Raw genomic sequence first — 20,603 nt, 5'->3', positions numbered from 1 at the left:
GGGGGGGGGGGAGGGTACTTCCCATTACGTGCTTAAACGTCTTCAACGTACGTTTATCCATAGAGATCGATTCAAGGCTTGCCTTATCAGTTTCGAAATAAAACACAACAAAATAAAATAAAAACGAAATAAAATAAAAGAAAATAAATAGGAATAAGGATAAAGAAAATAAATGAAATTAGGATTAAGTTCTCAGAGAGTGTTGCGTATATACGGCTCTTATAGGTGCTGATTCGATTGATTTGTAATTCAAGTCATAATTTGTCGATTCAGCCAAGAGGGTTTTCCGTAGAGAGCGGTAAATAAATGTCATCGATATACGAGTATTCGAAGAATAAAATCAATTCGATGACGAGATTTTTGTACTATACTTGACTTGTACTTGAAAGAACAATTGGATCGCGATAAAGATACGGTCAATTTCTTTGATGCTTTTTATTCTCGTGATTAGCATACTATGCAACAAAGAAGTTAATTTTTCTGGATTCTAGGCCATAGGTTATAAAGCGAAAGAACGTAGCTTTTCGACAAAATTCGAATAACAAGCAAGATAACCGACAGGTTCGTTGGACGCTTAAGTTGAGAATGGGCAAAGCTCCGTCCTTTACGTGGACACGCGTGTTTTACATTCACGCGGAACTCTTTATCTCGAAAGGAGTATCTGCGCTGCTGCGAGAGTTCCCCGTTTTTCAATCTAAGATTTCGCACACAGTTTCGCTTCATCTGTTATTAGCTTTTGGAAATTCCCATGGAAATTTCGTAACAAACGAAAATGTTTAGCGACGTCTCGATATAACGTTCAGGCTCGATATCTCGATCTTGAGCTTGAATCGCACTTAGTTAAAAGCACGGATAATTAGCTCGCACACGTTCCTAACGCGTAACTAGAATGTAAACGAGTTCCGAAAAAAACTCACTTTCTCGGCGGAATGATCTTCTTAAATCATTTTCCTGTTTACGCGTGTTTCACGAGTTATGTCGTGGGAGATTTCCAGGAAACGTGAAAGCGTATTGCTTTCTGGTAAATATGAAAAACAGTAAATTTGATCGAAGATCGATATGCTTTATTTCTTATGCCAATGTGAAAAATTACAGGTCATATGGTCCGTGGAGTAGTACTATATTATAAAATACCGGTCGATTCGCAATTATTTTGTACTAAAGTGAAAGAGCGAAGAAGCGAGAAAGAAGATTACGGATGAACTTGTCCCTGATAAATGATAATATTTATTATTATCTATTATTAGCGAGTGGCGCGTTTAACATATCGTTGTTATTATTTGTTGTACTTTTCAGCAATATGCGGGAGAACAGCGATAAAATTTAGTTCACGGTATATAAGTTAGCCGTGTATCGAAAACATTTATATCGCATTATCGTTAATTACATCTTTCTTCCATGGTATCGCATAAATAGTGTAAATTTGTTTAACGTAATGAAACACGCGGTGAAACAAGATTTTGCGATCGTTTATCATACGCGTCAAACGTAAACTCGGATATATATACATATACGAAAAATATATTTTATTTTCAAGTGCATTAGCTTTCTTTCTTCTTGCTCGCGATATTTTCATTCGTTCAACGGTAATCAACGACAATGTTGTTCAATGTTTCGGCATAGGATGGTCAGTCCAGCGTGGAAATTTCTGAACGTACTTGTAAAATTCATTGCCTGGACAGAGAGTATTCCTGGCTTGTCGATGTCCCAGCACGTGATAATCTTCATTGATTTTGCCAAGGGATACTCCGTAACTGATCAAGGCGTCCACCGCCTTCAAAGCTACTTCATTGGGAAGAATATCTGCAAAAATTATTATCGTTGCGTGCACTTAGATCTACGAACTTGGTTTTATCCAAACAAGTCTATGATTTCTACTTTTTGCTACTTCTACTATTGACTCGATCTTCCGAATTTCCATATCCATATCCACGACACTCGACACTATTCGCACACCTTAGCATTGAAAATATACCTAATTAACATGGATCTCGATATAACGATTGATTCTGTTGTACAATCTCGAAATTCTGTTCAACGTTAGATGGTAAAATATGATCGAATCCACCGAAACTATCCGTTTTGTTGTTTGTACGAAATTTATATTTTATATTTTATATTTTATATCTTATATTTTAATTTATATTTTAACGAATCCAATGGAACAAGTGAAATCTAAGCAGGGATTCGCTTTAACCATGAAATGTAGCGACGAGTACTATACTCTACGTGCCGTACGCATTTTCCACTTTGCAAATTTCGCATAGGTGCATAGAAATGCGCGCGGTCTACGCATGTAGCATGTTTCGTCCTAATTCTTAATGCGCTTGCTTATTCTATTATTTGTTTAAGAACGTTGTACCTTTGTTCGAATCGCACCACACTCACCACTAAAATCACCGATAACACATATTCCGATGCTCTGGGTGTTGTAACCAGGTGCATGCGCCCCGACATAATCCCAGCCTCGACCCTCGTAAACGTTGCCATCCTCGCCGATAACGAAGTTGTAACCGATATCGAACCACTGTCTATCGTCCATATGATAATTTTGGTAACTCCTTACGATCTCAGAGCACGCTTTTTGATCGTAACAGTGTTTAGCTATGCCTCCGTGATGAATGACCACGTAAGGTGTCGGCGTCACTTCCAACGGCACTCGGTCGACCGGTGGCCTGGCTTGCCACTCCAGCCTGCTCACGATGTTTGGCACCGCTACGCAATTAACGTGCTTTTCAGTATTTGCATTTCTCTAGCGAAACTCGATCGAAAGATCGGCGATACGGCACGGCGCGGGATTATCGGTAAAACGACTCGACGATGCAAAGTCATTGCTATTCTCTTTCTCTTGCTAGCTAGTTCCATGTCCATATGGGTATATTACGTTTTGCGGTGACAATCGATTTCAAGATTTCTTTCGTTTAGGTTGGCGCGCGATCCCGCACGAAGTAAAATGCTTCCTATCACGGAAAACACGACGAAAAACAACAACAAAAAAAAAAAAACAGAACATTGCGACAAAAAAGTAATTTGACCTATTAAGAATTGTTTATTTTGTTAAGCACTTGCACGTTTGAGTCGATGATTTGTCGCATCGAAACTTTGCTCAATTCTTTTTCGAAGAATAACTTGGAATAAACAAATGGAGAACGGCTGCTTACCGGTTTCGCTATCGATATTAGTTTGGCAAAATGGCAATGCGAGGGCATTTTCGATCGAAGCGAGCAACATGGAAACGTACACCGCAAATGCTAAAGAAATAGGCGACCCCATAATACTCGATACCGCGTTAGCTCGTAGTTAAAAGTCTAACTGAATGGGAATGGTGAAAGAGCGTCGGTTCTTAAACGAAAAATTGTACGCGACTGGGAAGCCCCTCGGACGCATATGTTGGGTCTTTTAATCCCTTCCTTTCTCTAGATAGTTGTATCGCGAAACGAGTCATTTCGAAACGAATTCGTTGGAGCCAATAAACGAAAAAGTACATCATCGATCCGTAATCTGTGATAGGTAGAAAAATTTAAAAGATAAAGCAACGTGAAACGTTACTGCGATAAGATTGATTGCTTGATAATTGCATTTTTACTTACCTGTATTACCTGTATTCTCTATTATTATCTACATATTATATACAACTTTCAATCTGACGATTCGCTGAAATATTTGACCGGTTAATACGAATTTGTCGTCGGTGATGCAGCCATTCGCCAAATACAAAATTTGTATTTAGTCGAAAATACAGCGAAAATACGCATAAATCGTTTCTCTGACCAGAGGATAGAATTCTCAATGCCAAAACCATTATCTAATTCTTAATCGAGTAATACTAGTACTGGTGTACGAGAACATCTTCTTTTAGCGTTTTACTCGTGTTTAATGCGAGCGACGAGCTTTTTTCTACGATTTTATACCAAGGGAAAATGAAAAGTTCAGAGTAGAAAGAAAAAGAGTGTTGATCTAAAAGAGCGTGCGTATGTTTTCAAAAGAAGCTTTTCAAATATTGCTATTTTCCCGCAGATGTCGCCGCATTCGTCGCAAAATCGTTAAATTCGTCTGTTACTTTACCGGTATATGATACATTGTTCATTTTCATTGAATAAAGCGAATATTTATTTACACGTATATACATAAATATCATAATACGATAAATATAGGTTTCAGGAGGAAACAACTTTCCTGGTACATACGTTCCAATTGTCGCAAATTTTTTGAATCCTTTGTAGGATGCTGTTAGGAAATGTAAGAGATCGTGTATACTCGTTGATCAACTATCGAGCATGTTCGTTGCTCGAGGAGATTTTTGATGTACGCTATTGCGGCCATGTGGCAATCACGATATGGAAAGATACGAATATTTGACAGTCACAACTGGTCGAATGCCAGAGTCTGAAGGTGGAACCGCGGCGAAATAGGAAGAAGACGATCGGTTCTCGACGATATTCCCATATTAAATATCCGAGAACGAGGATTCGCTTGCGGAACTTTGGATCGGAACTTTGGAACAAGCTGTATGGCCGAGTTATTCGGTTAGTTAAAGCGTAAAGTTAACGTTGTAAACGCGCAGTTAAACGTTGATTATTTGTTCTATTCTTGTAATTTGTCGAACTTTCGAAAAACTATTTTGTAATTACTTTAAGAAACATCGGAGAGGCAGAGATTAAACTTTTGAAAAATGAACCTTAAACTTTGAAGAGTCCGTCTATCGATAAATGTTTGAGAATCGGTTTGAACAAATAAATAATTGCCGAAATAATTCTACGCAGAAATCGCGAGAAACGATTCAGTTTTTGCGTTCTCTTCGACGTACTCTTCGATTATAATTACCCATATTCTATATAAATCTTACGCTTGTACATTTTAAAGTACGAATCTTTATGTAGGACGTCACTTTATGGCTTTCACACGTGACTTTATGGCTCGTTACTTGTCCTTTATCTCGAACGAGTAATCCAAAGTAAGTTATCTTGCTGCAATGGGAAATAGACGTTAATCGTTTTTACACGTACACGTTGGATCAAAGTAGAAACGTGGGATGCGTACCTGAAAGTAATCCTCGATTTCTTGAAGCGTGCGATTTTTCGTTTCCGGTAAAGCAACGTAAACGAATATTGCCTCCAAAAGGGCGGAAATGCCAAAAATTGCAAAAATTCCAGTAATGCCTACCGCGTCGCTTACCTGTTTTAACGATGCAAACGTTATTGGCAACAATTTCTTCCGATATTTTTACGCGTATACAAATAGAAATATTATGTTGCACAGGGACCATTCCGTGTCGTGTCAATCATTTTTCTACTTGATGTCTAGGATTTTGTGAAAATTTCAAGAAAAATATATTTAAATATAGTCTCTGTTTAAATTTCGCTTTATTAATTTGTCAACGCTCGAAAATCGTGGCTGAATACGACCGCAGCCGACTGTTGTTCTCCGGTAAATTTAGAAAAATCAAATGTCCTTACTACTATAAACGTTTCGAACATTTCAAACGTTTCAAAAGCGTCATTTACGTTCAAGTATCCTTGTTTGCCATATAAATAAATTATTAAGCGTTAAATCTTATATAATCGTGGACGTACCGTGGGGAAAGATTTTGTAACTATAAAGATGAATAAGTTGAAAAAGAAGAAATTGCAACCACCGCCGATTCCTCGAGCCCTTTGAGGAAGTAACTCGGCAACCATTAACCCTGGAAATGTCATCAGTCCCATGGAGCTGACTGCCACGTAGGCCAACAGAAGAATACCAACAACGTAAACCTAAAATATACGAATCCGATATAACAGATCACATTACTACATAAATCTCTAACATTTATGATAATTAAATAAAAATGTACACTCACGTCGATAGAAGATTCTTCCTGAATCAATAAATATCCTGCGAGGACTAAGGAAGCGAAAGCCGTGCCCACGGCAGAAAACATTCCTAGATATCTCCTATTTATTTTCAACAATAAAACACTCGCTATTGAACTAAACAAGACTCTAGTAATGGCCGTAATTACCGCTGCCAAATAGTTATTTATCCTGTTACCACCTGCGTATAACAAAATAGGTATACATAATCAGATAATATACGTAATTAATATAATAGTAACGTGGAATGTACAAAGTGTATGGGATAAAACCGACGTATTTCTTATTTTCTATCGATTACACTGTCCAACGAATAAAATTTGTTCTCTGGTCTACGATATCCACTAGATCCGCGTGATCCTTACAGAGTTGCTCGTTTCAAACACAACAATTTTCGCTCGACAAACACGAGGAGAATTTATGCGAACAGTCGAAAGGTCACGCACGATTGCGTATACTTGCAATTATTCTCTAAAGACGGTCATCGGTATTTGCGATTTTAAATAACTTTAAATAGCCGTGAAATGTTTAAAGGAAAGCTTTTTATTTAGAATTGCTGCACGAATTTGCTACGTAATGGCAGATTTCGTAGACGTTCTTGAAAAACAAACACACCAGAGAAAACGTGGAATGAAACTTAAAAAAGAAAATTAATTAACCGGTAACGTGTGTATCACAGCCGGTTCAGGCTGCTCTTGGATTCTTCGATACCAATCGTCCAAGTAATCATTTCCCCCTTTAATCGCCCCCTCTTTAATCATTTTAGGCAAACAAATTTTTAAGCTTTGCAACGCAAACGGTTTTTACGGTAGAGCGGAAATGTATTTTTCGTGTTGGTCGTTTTTGAGACGAGAAACTCTATAACGATGATAATAATGAAACTGTACGATGATCTTATCGATCGCTTGTGTGGTTCGCTTATTAGATATTCTAGAAGAAAATTCGAATCGATAGCATTTAACGAAAGCATTTAACAATTTGCTTTACAGATTAAGAAGTTGTTAGTGTTTGGTATTTTCTATAAATCATGTAGCTGTATATTAAATGCATAACGATTCCGTTTACCGATATCTTCGACGAGATTTACTGCATAGAAAACGATGACAAATGTCCCACTTATTAACTGAAGAATATTAAAGATATTGATGATCGTTAGTGGTTTCAAAACACTAGGATCGAGCAGCGTAGAAACGACGGAAGAAATTTGTCCGAGCCGTGACGTCGTGGTCGTAGCCGTCCGTGCTAAATCCGTTTTCATTCGAGCTTCCAATATTCTCATTTCGGCATCAACCTTTCGCAAATATAAACGTAATTTGTAAAAGTCAACTTTTCATCGTAAATTCATCATTGGCTTGCCGCAAGGGACGCGACACGTCACGTTGCACGTAGGCGTGACATTGCGAAAAGTAAAATAAAGTTTGCCAAGAAATAAGTAATCGCAAATGACAAAAAGTGACTAATTACTCAATTTTATAAGTAATAAAATTTATTATTCAGGCTTTTTTAATTGACTGTAGGAACGAATAGTTATTGGATAAAACGACCAGGCTCTCGTTTTAGAAACCGTTTCGCTAATAGGCTCAATTGCTGTACATATCTAACAATAGAGGGTTTTTTAAATGTCATTTTCCCAAATGGCAAACCGACGATACGCTTTGCAAATACACTGATTATCGCGATAAAACGAATTTCTTCGACTTTCGATAGACTTTCGATTCCGTGACTATTTTACAAAGATATCTATGCCTACATATACGTATTGCACTTACCTGTTGCACGTTACCTCCTCTCAACCACAGCAAGGCTTTTCTCGCCTTGTCAGGTTTCCTGCGTCTTACGAGCCAAGCAGGACTTTCCGGAATCAGGATTAACGCGATCAGTGCTGTTATGGGAAGAACGGTCCCGCAAAGAGCCACGATGTTCCACGTAAAACAAGCTCCTAACGCGTAAATGATGACGATACCGAGGCAATAAAAGGTGAGCGTACTTCCTGTCAGAAATCCACGAAGCGTCGAATCAGCCGTTTCACCCAGTAACACCTGTCAGACACGATTCCGTGATCAATGTCTCAAATTTCAAGATAGATGGGCTAATAATCTTAGAATTTTTAAATTAACAAAATACCAAAGAACGAAAAAGAGGGAAAAAAGCATAGATAGATTTGTACGGTAGATTGTACATTTACGTGACGCGAATATGACAACTAATAGATTGATAGATACGTATATTTATGTAATGTGGACAAAATATAAACAGAACGAAACATCAATGATGATGGAATAAAACTCGAAGGCCAATCTATAAGTAAAAAGTCATTGTGCGTATTAAAGTTAATTATTAATGATTATATGATAATTATTATTAATTATAAAAATATTAAAATAAAAACAATTTGTCCATCGACGAATTCGGCCGAAGAATGAAAAGTTTGTTACGCAATTGAAAAGAGAAACGATTGATACTTCCTACCTGAGCTGGTACTCCCATTAGGCCGACACCAAAACCTAGTACAACTCTTCCTATCAAAAGGCAGGAAATGTTTTTAGCAAAACCTATGACGAACCATCCAACGAACAGCGGTACTGCTGCAAATTGTAAAGATCCACGCCTGCCGATCTCATCCAACAATGGGCCGGACACCAAAGATCCGACAGGCGTTGCTAGACTATGAACCGAAGCTGAAACATAAATAACAGATATATGCTTGAACGCAAAAGAAAAATTACTTTGCCGATTTTTGCCGATTACTCTTCGACGTAGCCGAGTTTAAGCCACAAAATAAGCGATTTAATCGTTCTCTCGTAATTTGAAATAATGTCCAACGATGTATTGATTTCAGTAACTGATTAAGTTACTGTTTAAGTTAAGTTACCGAAGCGAGCTCGACGAGGAAAGAAGTAGCGGGCAATAGGAGAAATTCGTGCGCTACGCGGGATTTTCGTAGACGGATCCTTCGAATCCCAAGCCGAGTGTACAATCTTGGAATAATGAAATTATGAGACGCGAACGTAACAGTACCCTGTGTAGCGAAATGACTCATCTACGAATACAGTGGGAACGATATACCTGTGTACCAAAGTTCTGTACGCAAAATGTCAACGATCCCAAAGAACACGCATCGCGGTCATACGGAGATCTCGAGGGACAAACGTCTCAGAGATTTTGACGCGCTTCATCTTTCACTATGGACGGCGCGAGTGGCGAGTTCCCTCGATCGAACGGAATAACCGAAATAGTGGTGATGGTAATTTTCTGAAAAGTCAAAGTGTGTCGAAAAGACAAGGTTGGGGGAATGCAAACATCTAGGAGATCGGAGGGAAAGAAAGCTGCAGAACTGCGGGAGACGCGTGGCAACGGTTCGTATTATCGGAGATCGCGATTCACCGTTTTGCTTCGTAGTATGTAAAGGTTCAAGATGTTACGAGATCTAGCGTTATCAAGTATCATCGAATGTAATTGAGAAATTTATTTTGAAACAGGTAGGTACCTATCCAGGATCCAAGTTGCCGATCAGCGTACATCGTACCATTTTCTTCGGCCAATTGCGGTAACAGAATTGCACTGTAACCAATTGGCATTCCTCCACCGGTTAGTAGCAATAATACCGCACCAGATACCAAGCACTAAAACACAAAAAAGATGTTAAAAAAATGAAAAAAAAAAATCAAAAACATTCAGGAAAATACAAAAGTATACTTTTAATATGTTTTGCCATAACACCTTTGGATCTATTTCGTTCGATAGTTGCCAAATTCTCCAATTTCTAATTTTTCTAAATATTCTAAACTTGGAAAAAAAGAAGAATTGGAAAAGGAGAAAAGATACGCGTTTGAACAACTTTTTCCTATACACGTGCATGTATAACCGGCAGTGGTCGGCTCGGTTTTCGAGTTATAGGCAACGATATCCCGTCGTAATGCCTTTATCGGTGCGTATTAATCTATAGAATACTCGCTTCGCGATACATACATATGCATAGGGATAAGTTGTTCACAATGTTGAACTTTACAACATATTTGAAAGTCGTCGAAATCCGAGGTGGCTTCTTTTCTGTGAATACACATTTACCTAAACGAAACATTTTTCAAATAATCAAAAGTGATATTTGTTACTTGTTTATTTACTTTGAAATGGACTCAAAGGTATCATGGAGGGATTCATCGTTTTACTGTTATCGTATTATCATCGATAGCGTAATAATACTATGCTATATTATAATACGTTAATACACTATGCTATACTATATACTTAATATACTTAATAAATTATCACTATTATTATTTATTTACATTACTATCTCTTTAGTTACCTTCTCTATTACATACATATGTATATATGTATGTTATGGAGAAGAGAAAATGACTTTGGCTTGGAACTTGGAAGGAAATGCTGGTCGATAAATAATTACCTAGTATGTAAAACAGTATATTTGTATTATTCTTATCGTTTCGAGTTTTATCCGACCGTTGACTTTTCAAACTATTACAAGTAATTTCTTCTGTACGTCGTACATTTTATTAATAATACGTGTTTATTAATGCACCTCACCTGTGCGAATATACCTTTGGAATTTGACGAGTAATATATTATGTCACATTTTTCGTCCAAAGTGCTATCTTTATCGCGAGTATTATTATTTTCAATGTCTTCGCAAACATTGCCAATCTGTATTATCTTTGCATCGTAATTGGCTGCATGGTATCCTAACATTGAACGGTGTTCTTCCCTAAAATAGCAGCATTTGACAAAGAAAGGAAGAAATCTTTTTAAATATACTATAATCTTTATTATATCGATGATATCGTCTTTCAGCCTTTTTCTCTAAGTAGCACAATTTTACATTTAGAAAATTACACGAGTTACTTATAAGTATACTTATAGTTAGACTACGTAATGCAGCTATCAGCTACACGCGTGAGCAAGAAGCTCGTACACGCTTCATTTTTCTATAGATATAGACGATAACAAAGTTAGACATATCATATCTACATGTTCAAGTTATCCTACTTATTGTCGACATTCATTGAAAATAACGAATTTTCTATTCTACTGTTTGTCTTAACAATTTACTATTTAGAAGAAAAACGCCGAAAACTAATAGCATCGGCATCCTGGGTGTAGAAAGAGGATGTCTTGGTTAGAAGATATCACCATATAATATACGATAGACGAGTAGGTTACGATGAAAAAAGATGAATAGATAAAAAAGAGATAAAGATAAATGCGTGTAGGAATTGAAGCATACACAAGCGTATACACGTATGTACTTGGTTGCGAAACTTGCAATATTGAATTACAGTTAGATGCAGTTACAGTTAGATAAAATATAGAAATATACACGTCCAATATTTTCCAATATTTGATACATTGCTCTGTATACTCAGTCTGTTGAAATATCGAATTAGTTTTTACGCGCGGTTATGATTTGTACACATAAAATGACAATGGTACGCTTGAATGTCCGTATAAGCGTAAGAAACTTATTATTCTATAAACACAAGCATAGAGATATAAAGACAGCACATAGAGATATACGTGTATAGCTTATTATACCATATACCTCTATGAACGGTATGGGTAGAAGCGACAAGGTCAACGAATACAATGAAAATTGATTACATATTCGTTGTAAACTATGTTTCTACGATGATTGTTGCTCGAAATGCATAATACAGCGATTTAACATACCCTTCTGGCGGCGCCATACCGAAGCAGGTTTAAACAAATTCAAACTGTTTAATGTCGATCTTTGACGATTCTCACGATCAGTCACTTGGCTAATTAATAATTCGATCACGTGATTTAATAACTTTGCGCTTTGTTGCTTCTTATTTGCCTTCTAATTTTCCTTAGTCTCCGATATGTTTGACTTGGCATGAAATAATATTTCGTTAATGGAAATCTTTGATATAAATGACGAAAACAGTGATTTTCACTTAATAAGACACGTTTACTATGTAATGCATTACACGAAAGTAATGTTGTCGACGTAATCGTTGTGTTTTTGCTTCTGCGCGTTCTATGTATTTTGTGCATGTCGTAGGTGTTAGTTTCCAAGCTAATTGTAATTAAATATTTGGATAAAAGTCAGATGGAGTTTCAACGGGCCACTTCATTCAGTTTTTAGATACTCGATTTTAGATTCTCGATTCTAGACTCTGCACTCATCGAACTCGCGCCGGATGACCTTTGATCGATGACGTTCCTCATATCATATACATGTATATATATATACATTTGAACGTTTACTTCAAATTTTTGCGCTACTTTACTTTGAAACTTTTGAGCTACTTTACTTTTGGTAGTTACCTAACTTAGAGTTTCCACAGTTTCGTAAGACTTTGTTGCGGATTAAAATATATCTGTTTCGTTGATGCGATAAGTTGCAAGTTTTTTGATCACCGTGGCTGTGAAATGTGAAACCCATCTTGACTCTGGTACTTAAATAATTCTACGACTTTCCTTTCGTAATCGATTCAGATGCTGCTGATAAGCTTGTAGAATTGTTTCAACCTGTCCGATTTCGATGACTTGTAAATGCGTCGTAAAGTTTAACATTTCAAACAACTTTTTCCTATACATATACAACCGTCGATCTCTTGATCGAGCTTAGTTTGCGAGATGTTCTCTAAAAACTGTACATATCGCTACAGTGTATTTCTACCTATAGTTGTGCATCTATGGCTGCGTATGCGTCGCTATTGGTTGCCGGCCGCTTATCTTCCGTCCATAAACGGAAGTCGAGCGAGCTTAAAGACTTGGAGCAGAAAGCGCATATGCGAAAATGTAAGAAATATCTGTCATAAGTGGTCTTCGATTTGGCAACCTCACGACGCCCGAAACAAATGAGAACAATTATTCTTTTCGTAAAGTAATATCATTTGTTTATTGTTTATTACAATATTTATCAATTATTTATTCGCCTACTATTCGTATAATCGGTCATCATTTCGCGCAAGCGTTACCGGCCGCCTCGCGTCGACCGCATTGCATAGTTTAACCAAAAGCCAAACCCGATACATTGATATTCGTTTTTGGTCGAATTACAAGTTGCAACAGACATTCCTCGCAATCTCGCATATACATTATATCGTTGTGCACGGTGGTTTTATGCTCGACCGATCCTCGCTTGCAAAGCGAAGAAGCGGAGCGGCAGACAGAAAACGCATACGCTGTCACATACGCGCAACTATAGGCAGAAATACACTGCATACATGTAAATGTATATTCACGCATTTGCGATACAATGCAAATACTAGGCGAGATATTCAAATATCATCGAAATCGACGCTGCTTAAGATCACGTAATCTTAAAAAAATATCTATGTATAATTGATATGTCTAACTGAATTCTTTCTCAAGGAAAGATAGAAAGCAAGCAAATTGAAAAAATACGAATGGTCAAGCTGTAGCGTAGTTTTACTGTTAAGAAATCAAATATTTCCATCATAGAAAGGATCTCTGTCTCTTTTAACCGCTGCTTATTACCACTTTACGAACGTAAGCGTATATAATAGGGACCATTCTATACATTCCTTGAACATGCTATACCGATATATACTTATGAAGAAATGTTACGCAAGAATGATATATTTTGTTTGCCATTTGATACAAAATAGATTTGTATTTTAAACGTTTATGTTTTCAAAATAACAATTATTATCACTTATTGTTAGAGGCAAAGTTTTCTTTTTCATTCTCACACACCCATCGCTGCAACTTTTAGTACTTTTACTTTCTCATCTTCGTAGTAGTATTGTATTATTGTAGTATCCCGGGCAACGTTTATCGTAATTGTAGAAATTTTCCAATTACTATGAGACGAGGAATGGAACGATAGTTCGACACCATCGAGAGAAGAAAATTCAACTGGTTTCAAGAAATAATTAACAAATTCGATAGTTCCACTGTGCGTGCATACGTAGTAGAAAACCGATACAGAACGGAAATGCGATGAACGATAAGTGAACGATTCGTTAGACACGCACCGGGTCTCGTTTGCCTTGGATCACGTTGGCTCAACTGAATGAAACATTCCACCATACGCGCTCTTATAAGCCACTTACTTCGATTAAATCCCTTTCTCGGCGTTCATCGTGGGCACACTAGACGGCAGAGCGACCATTATCTCTAAGTGGCTTACCTTCAGCAGGAAATATCCGGTCAGAAAAGATCAGTTTCAACTAAGATCAACGGAGTGGCAGTGATTCTATATGAAACGACGAGTCGAAAAAATAAAATAAGCTTTTTCCATTCAGACTTTCGTACGGATCTCTTTTTTCTGTATACGTACGCGTGTTGATAGCCGGCCAGCAGTTGTTTTATCGTATTTTAGATGCTTTCGAATAGGAACCTACGCGAACCTGATCGATCACGACAGAAACGGTCCGTCATTGAAATAAAGTATGATTTTATGCGGCCATCAAAAACGAACCATCAGATGCCGAGTTTATTCGTCTGATGTTCAATAACCTTGACCCGATATTCGAATAACTGACTAGCAAGGCTAACGACTCAACTTGACCGATTACATTAAGGCTACTTCGTGCTCGCGGTCAACCGTATAAACGATCTTTTTTTTTTATAGAAAATGACCTAGAACGTCAACTACTTCGTAATACAGGTAGTGAAAGCACACCGAGATACAATCAATTTTCTTGCATATTCGTTCGAGGCATAATTATATATAACATTAAATAAAAACGAAAATCGTTTGTACGATTAATAATTATCTCATAGATTCTATTAAGAATCCTATAAGATTTCGAATTTGAACTTTGTTTTTCTTTTCTTTAGAAAAAAAGCTCTGTAAAACTCGAGTAATTTAATTTTCAACAATACGTCATTTACATTTACATTCTATCTATTCAGGGTAAGGTATAATTTCAAATGTTCTGATTTGATTCAGCAGAATCGTAGAACGGGATAGATATCTTTTAGATTTGGAAGATAGAAAGAACTTTTATTCACCAATGATGTGCAACATTGCGTGTACGTAGATTTTTCTGCTTGTGTATGTTTCTTCTCTAGAAACCATCCGATAGATACTGTATACTGTTACTGAATATTGTTTAATGATTCAATAATATTGGTCGCTTTTTATATCGTAAAAGTTATCGTAATCCATCAATTTGATAAAAATCTCGTTATAATCTGTCTTTCGTACACGTTTTGTACACGATAGAAGTAAGTAGAAAGTACATCCGCATTCGCGGTCAGGACACGGTTCGCCTTCCGGACCTTCTACGATTTCAAAAACATGCACAGTGAGCCTGACTGTGTACACTTTATGTGTTTATTTATGACTCAAGATTTGATCTAACATTCCCAATTTGTACAATATGAATTGTATAGAAAATATTAGGCTCTAAAAGGTGAAAGGCGTTTATAAACATACCCTTGGCGATTAATTTTCAGAATTTTTGATTTTATTCACCCTGATTTACTATATCGCACTGAAAATGTTTCTACGCACACACAGTTTTATCTCGTTCAATCACTGCTCTTTTCATTTTCTTTATACATATAATCCTGAAAATTTATAACGATGTACGATTACTCTTGAATTTAGAGCTTCTTTTATAATTAATAGACTTCCAATTCTATTCTTACGTGAAAAACGATTCAAGGCGGAAAGGGAATTTTCAATGACGAAATTAAATTATTTGATAGTTTAGTAAAATCTTAAAGATATCTTAAAGATCTTATGGAGAAAGCACCTAGGAAGGATTCTATGAAAGTATTTAAAGTGCGACGTTAGTATTGGATTGATATACGTCGGACCACCTGCTATTACATACAAGAAATCAAAAGATGGAGATTGAGAATATGCTGAGCTATGCAGGAGCCATTAAATTTGAAGTAAGATCCGAAGAGGCGAGAGGAAGGACTCTAGCCAAGGAGACCATGAAAGAAGGAAGAAAGGAATTGAGGAAGACAGATAGCGAGAAAAGTAGGGAGAAATGTGTAGAAAGGTGTGGATATAGCAAGGAAGGAATACGATATTTGGCGAGAATGTGTGAGATGTGTGTGAGAATCAAAGGCGTTACTAAGGTATTCGTTTAATAAGGGAAGTAAGGGAAGCCAAAGACTAGTAGCTAGAGCGGGGTGCGGACATTTGAAGAAAGAAGGATCTGGTATGATCTCGGTATGATGGATCAGAACTCGCAGTACGTTTGTTACGTGGAGGTCGGAAGGGATCGTTAGAGTAGTACGGTGAAATTAAAAGAAGGAATATATAGCGTGTTCGGTTACAGGTGTCAGGAAATTTAAAGGGTGATTCCTGAAGCCAAAATAACGCGATTAAAATTCGGCCAAAATATCCGTATATAAATATGGTTTTATTTCGTAATTATATGTATATTGCATTTCAGGAAAAATGAGAGGTGATACGTTAATATATTCGATTTACTTGATTAATTCAATACGATATAAATAACTTTCTAGCAGATGAAAAAAAAAGCAAAGTAGTGATAATGAAGTTAATAACATTTTGTAGAGTGGAGTACTAATTTATTTGAAATATTATAATGTTGATTATATCTTATAATATTTATTCACATTTATTTTACCTTTGTTTTACAGTGTCTCTGATAACTTTATTCAAATAGATTTAGAGCTTGTGGTTAACGAGAAAACAAAATTTTGCTTCATCAATATCATTGTCATGTGTGATATTCGTTCGATTTGTGCTTCTAACTTCACAGATAACAGATTTCATCGCTTTTTCTTTTTTACTTCTCGCTGTGAAATCTGATCTAATTTAACCGTCTCCGTGAAACAAGATCTAAATATCATACTTAAAATATTAAGATACGATTTATATATCTTTTAATCGAATAAAGGCTCCCCAAACAAATTAACAAATTAATTTCGTAGTATTGTTATTATTATTACTGGTATCGTATTGTATCATCGATAATATTATTTCACTTAACTAGTATATCTATAAACAATTCTTAAAACGACAATTAAATAATAAATATCTGTACGTTTTTACTTTTCCATGTACTTTTTTTAATGGAAACTAAAAATTTTCTCAGTTTTATATGCTATAATAACATTGATAGCATTGAATATTATTTTATTAACACAATTGTAAAGGTTACGAAAGTATATATTCGATTTATTTTGCAGAAAATATAACAACTAGTTTCTCGTGTTAATAAAATATATTGTTTTTTAAGCATGAGGATTACGGAATTTCTCCCCTGCATATTTGGCAGCCGCACCCAATTCTTCTTCGATACGAAGAATCTGATTGTACTTTGCCAAACGTTCTGAACGACAAGGTGCACCCGTTTTGATCTGACCAGTCGATAGACCAACGACTAAATCAGCTATGAACGTATCTTCTGTTTCTCCAGAACGATGAGACACCATTGTACCCCATCCAGCGCTTTTAGCAAGTTTATGGGCATTAATTGATTCTGTGACAGTGCCTATTTGATTGACTTTTAGTAACAAACAGTTGCACGCCTTCTTCTCAATAGCCGTTTTAATTCTGTAACGTGTAATAGGTTTACAATGAAATTATCGTCTATGAACGTGAAAATAGCTTTCAACAAATGTAATTACTTTTTAAAATTTACAAGTTGTCAATTTAATGCTACAAATAACTTTGTAGGATAAATAATTAATTCGATATTTTGGGTTATATCGAAATTTGACGAACTTGTAATTTCATAAGAAATCGGAAATAATTTCATTTAAAGATTTTACCTTTCGGGATTTGTGACGGTAAGGTCATCACCTACAATTTGAATAGGAGTGGAGGATGTCATAGAAGTCCACGAGTTCCAGTCGTCTTGGTCAAATGGATCTTCGATCGATACAATCGGGAATTCCTTAACAAATTCTAAATATAAGTTCTTCAAAGCTTGTGGTTCCAAATATGTGTTTGGATCAGACTTTTCATTCTTAAAATCTAAATCATATTTCCCATTTTTATGAAATTCAGATGCAGCGACATCCATACCAATCTTGATTTTGCCTTCGTATCCAGCAACCTACATTGTACGATAATTATGAATAATCATTTCAATAACATTTAACTTAATACCATAACAAAATCAAACGTAAACTATACCTCGCAGGAACGTTCCTTGCGTAAGAAAATATTTTCCTTCTAGAGAGAAAAATACTTACTTTAATGGCATCTATGATCAGATTTAAAGCTTCTTTGTTCTCTAAAATATTTGGAGCAAAGCCACCTTCGTCACCAACAGCAGTAGCATCAAGGCCAAACTTCTTTTTAATACCAGCCTTCAAATGGTGGTAAACTTCAGTACCCATTTTCATGGCTTCAGTGAAATTAGCAGCACCAGTAGGTAGAATCATAAATTCCTGCATTGCCAATTTGTTTCCAGCATGTGAGCCTCCATTGATGACATTAAAAGCTGGTACCGGCAAAATAATATTGGCATTTCCTGCCAATTCCGCGATATATCTGCAATTACAGAACAATTTACAAAATTACCTATTATACGTCGAAGGTAAAAGCTGTGATATTTGTATCAGATACGTAATATAAAATTTTGTTCATCTTTTATTATTTGAAAAAGTAGTATCAAATTTAAAATTTGTTTATACATTTTGTACTTGACATATATTTCGTAATTTCATTGTAGGCTAATAAAGAAAGATTTGTTTAAATAATTTTATTTATAAATAATGATATTAAATTTAAGTTAAAAATCACACTTACTTATATAAAGGAATCCCTTTTTTAGCAGCTCCTGCTTTACAAACTGCCAAAGAAACACCCAAAAGTGCATTGGCGCCAAGTTTTGACTTATTCGGCGTACCATCCAGTTTCAATAGAAGGTTATCGATATCAGTTTGTTGCGTGACTTCCAAATTTGACTAGATAACGAATATTTTCATATTGATTAGTTAATAAATACAAATGTTTTTATTGTTCGATCATATGAACAATATATACACTTTTTAAATGTGTTCAAAAAATTGACAAATTTTGATAAATCTATGTAAAATTGAAACAAGTTATATATGCTACATATTATGTATAAACGCTGAACACTCAATACCTTCAACAATTCAGGTGTGATGATATTATTAATATTCTCTACAGCTTTAAAAACAGATTTCCCATGATACTTAGATTTATCATTATCTCGAAGTTCTAAAGCTTCATGAACACCGGTGGAAGCACCTGATGGTACTTCAGCCCTAAACAGCCCATTGTCTGATACAAGGTCAACCTATAAATAAAATATATAAAAAATAATAAGAACAATTTATGTGTAATCTTAATTATTACGTAATGTATTATAATATAAAATGTTGCATATAATTGAAAATTAGGAATATATATTAAAATTATACCAATATTCAATATAAGGTTACATAATGTACACTTGTCAATCTATGATTTATAATTTATCATACTTTCAGAACAAAAATCATTATATACCAAAATAAATCTCTGTTTTATATGCAGCAATATTATATTTGAAATAAAATTTAATCTGTTTAAGAATTAACATTTTCTTGTAATCTTACCTCTACGGTAGGATTACCACGAGAGTCAAAAATTTGACGTGCCTTGATGCTTTTGATTGGCATTTTCCTACTGTAATTAGTACTGTACTTACTGATTAGAAGTCTGAAACAAAAATATTTAACAATAACAAAATACTGATTCTAAATGTTGAAAAATTATTAAATACAGACCATTTCGCACGAGCAGGTGGTACAATCTAACTTTCATATTACATGTCAGTTACTAATAGTTTCAAGGATAAATAATCTTTCCTTAATATTAACATCAAATTGTCTTTAAATTTAAGCATTTTAAATATTTTTCGACAAAATATGTGTGAAATTGAAATACCGGTAGGCAAGTTTGCCTTGGAAATAATATAGTGTTTGACCTTGACAAGGTCACTGGAAGAAGTTTAAAAATCTGAACAATCAAGTTAATAGTTGTTTGATTTCAAAAGTGCTACATTTTTCAAAATTAAGTATAATGTACTCGAACTATCGCATATAATGACCTTACGATAAAACTTCGGCACTTAATGCATGCGGCACGTATCAAAACCATTTGTTTCTTTTTTTTCTTGTTGTTTTATGAATTTAAGAAACAAAACACTATACAAATCAAATCTTGACACTTCATACAGTGTCTAGAAATTCTTGAAGATACGATTTTTTACTCATACTGTAAAACTGAAGAAAATATGGCTCACCTACTGCAACGTATGACAATCCTCTTGAAGTGTTCGAAGTAGAATGATACTGTCCTACAGTTGACCTCAAATCACGAAGGTAGCTCTCCTATCGACTCTGATCCCGTCACGTATGAATTACGGAAGCGTTGAAACTAAAAGTTTCTCAACAATCTACACTACTGACAATATGATAAAATCTACGTAGATATTTATATAAGCAGGTATAAGATATGGAAGCAGAATCTTAAAGTTTTAATTCAATATAATTTGTCATGATAAAATAACGAAAATTGCGTAATCTAAATGTATGGTTTTATCGTTTTATTAATGATCTACTATCTTTGTATTGCATTGTTCATAAGCGCGCGAATTTGTAAAACTGCTAAAATAACTCTTAAAAATTGTAAGCTTAATATGTGCATATTTTTATTTATAACGCACAGAATCTTTGTAATGTTGAAACTATTTAGTTTTAAATATTATTATTATATAATATGCTATATGATATTGGAAATAAATTCACCATTGTATGAAAAAACCAAAAGTGTTACGTAGA

The 20,603-nt window shown here is 35.4% G+C and overlaps 3 protein-coding genes across 8 annotated transcripts in view; all 3 read right to left on the bottom strand.

Moving 5' to 3' along the window:
- LOC100747500 (peptidoglycan recognition protein 3) overlaps positions 1–3,423 on the bottom strand; it is a 6,182-nt gene extending 2,759 nt beyond the window's left edge. Inside the window, 3 exon segments of the mRNA XM_024370874.2 lie at positions 1,596–1,803; positions 2,389–2,715; positions 3,162–3,423. Of these exon segments, the coding sequence (XP_024226642.1) occupies positions 1,596–1,803; positions 2,389–2,715; positions 3,162–3,273 (647 nt within the window). The 5' untranslated portion in view covers positions 3,274–3,423.
- Positions 3,424–4,790: 1,367 nt separating this feature from the next.
- LOC100747111 (facilitated trehalose transporter Tret1) lies at positions 4,791–13,888 on the bottom strand. Of its 6 annotated transcripts, none has more exons than XM_033323466.1 (11): positions 13,560–13,887; positions 11,541–11,910; positions 10,401–10,578; positions 9,340–9,475; positions 8,322–8,530; positions 7,622–7,891; positions 6,918–7,143; positions 5,840–6,033; positions 5,574–5,753; positions 5,041–5,175; positions 4,791–4,967 (listed from the first exon to the last, which is right to left on the bottom strand). In XM_033323466.1, exons 2-11 carry the CDS (start codon positions 11,555–11,557, stop codon positions 4,932–4,934), a joined length of 1,581 nt encoding a protein of 526 aa, XP_033179357.1. In that variant the 5' UTR covers positions 11,558–11,910; positions 13,560–13,887; the 3' UTR covers positions 4,791–4,931. The 6 variants fall into 6 exon arrangements, with proteins under 6 accessions (XP_033179357.1, XP_033179358.1, XP_033179360.1 ...); XM_033323467.1 differs by having other exon boundaries at positions 11,541–11,871; XM_033323469.1 differs by having other exon boundaries at positions 11,541–11,721.
- Positions 13,889–16,417: 2,529 nt separating this feature from the next.
- On the bottom strand, positions 16,418–20,366 carry LOC100746870 (enolase). The gene is made up of 7 exons (XM_003493207.4): positions 20,066–20,366; positions 19,377–19,479; positions 18,902–19,075; positions 18,559–18,716; positions 18,000–18,300; positions 17,574–17,860; positions 16,418–17,355 (listed from the first exon to the last, which is right to left on the bottom strand). Exons 2-7 carry the CDS (start codon positions 19,437–19,439, stop codon positions 17,034–17,036), a joined length of 1,305 nt encoding a protein of 434 aa, XP_003493255.1. The 5' UTR covers positions 19,440–19,479; positions 20,066–20,366; the 3' UTR covers positions 16,418–17,033.
- Between the last annotated feature and the right edge of the window lie 237 nt (positions 20,367–20,603).

This window comes from Bombus impatiens, unplaced genomic scaffold (assembly GCF_000188095.3).
Source record: "Bombus impatiens unplaced genomic scaffold, BIMP_2.2 scf_1055, whole genome shotgun sequence".
Taxonomy (NCBI): domain Eukaryota; kingdom Metazoa; phylum Arthropoda; class Insecta; order Hymenoptera; family Apidae; genus Bombus; species Bombus impatiens.
This window is presented reverse-complemented; position numbering and strand designations above follow the sequence as displayed.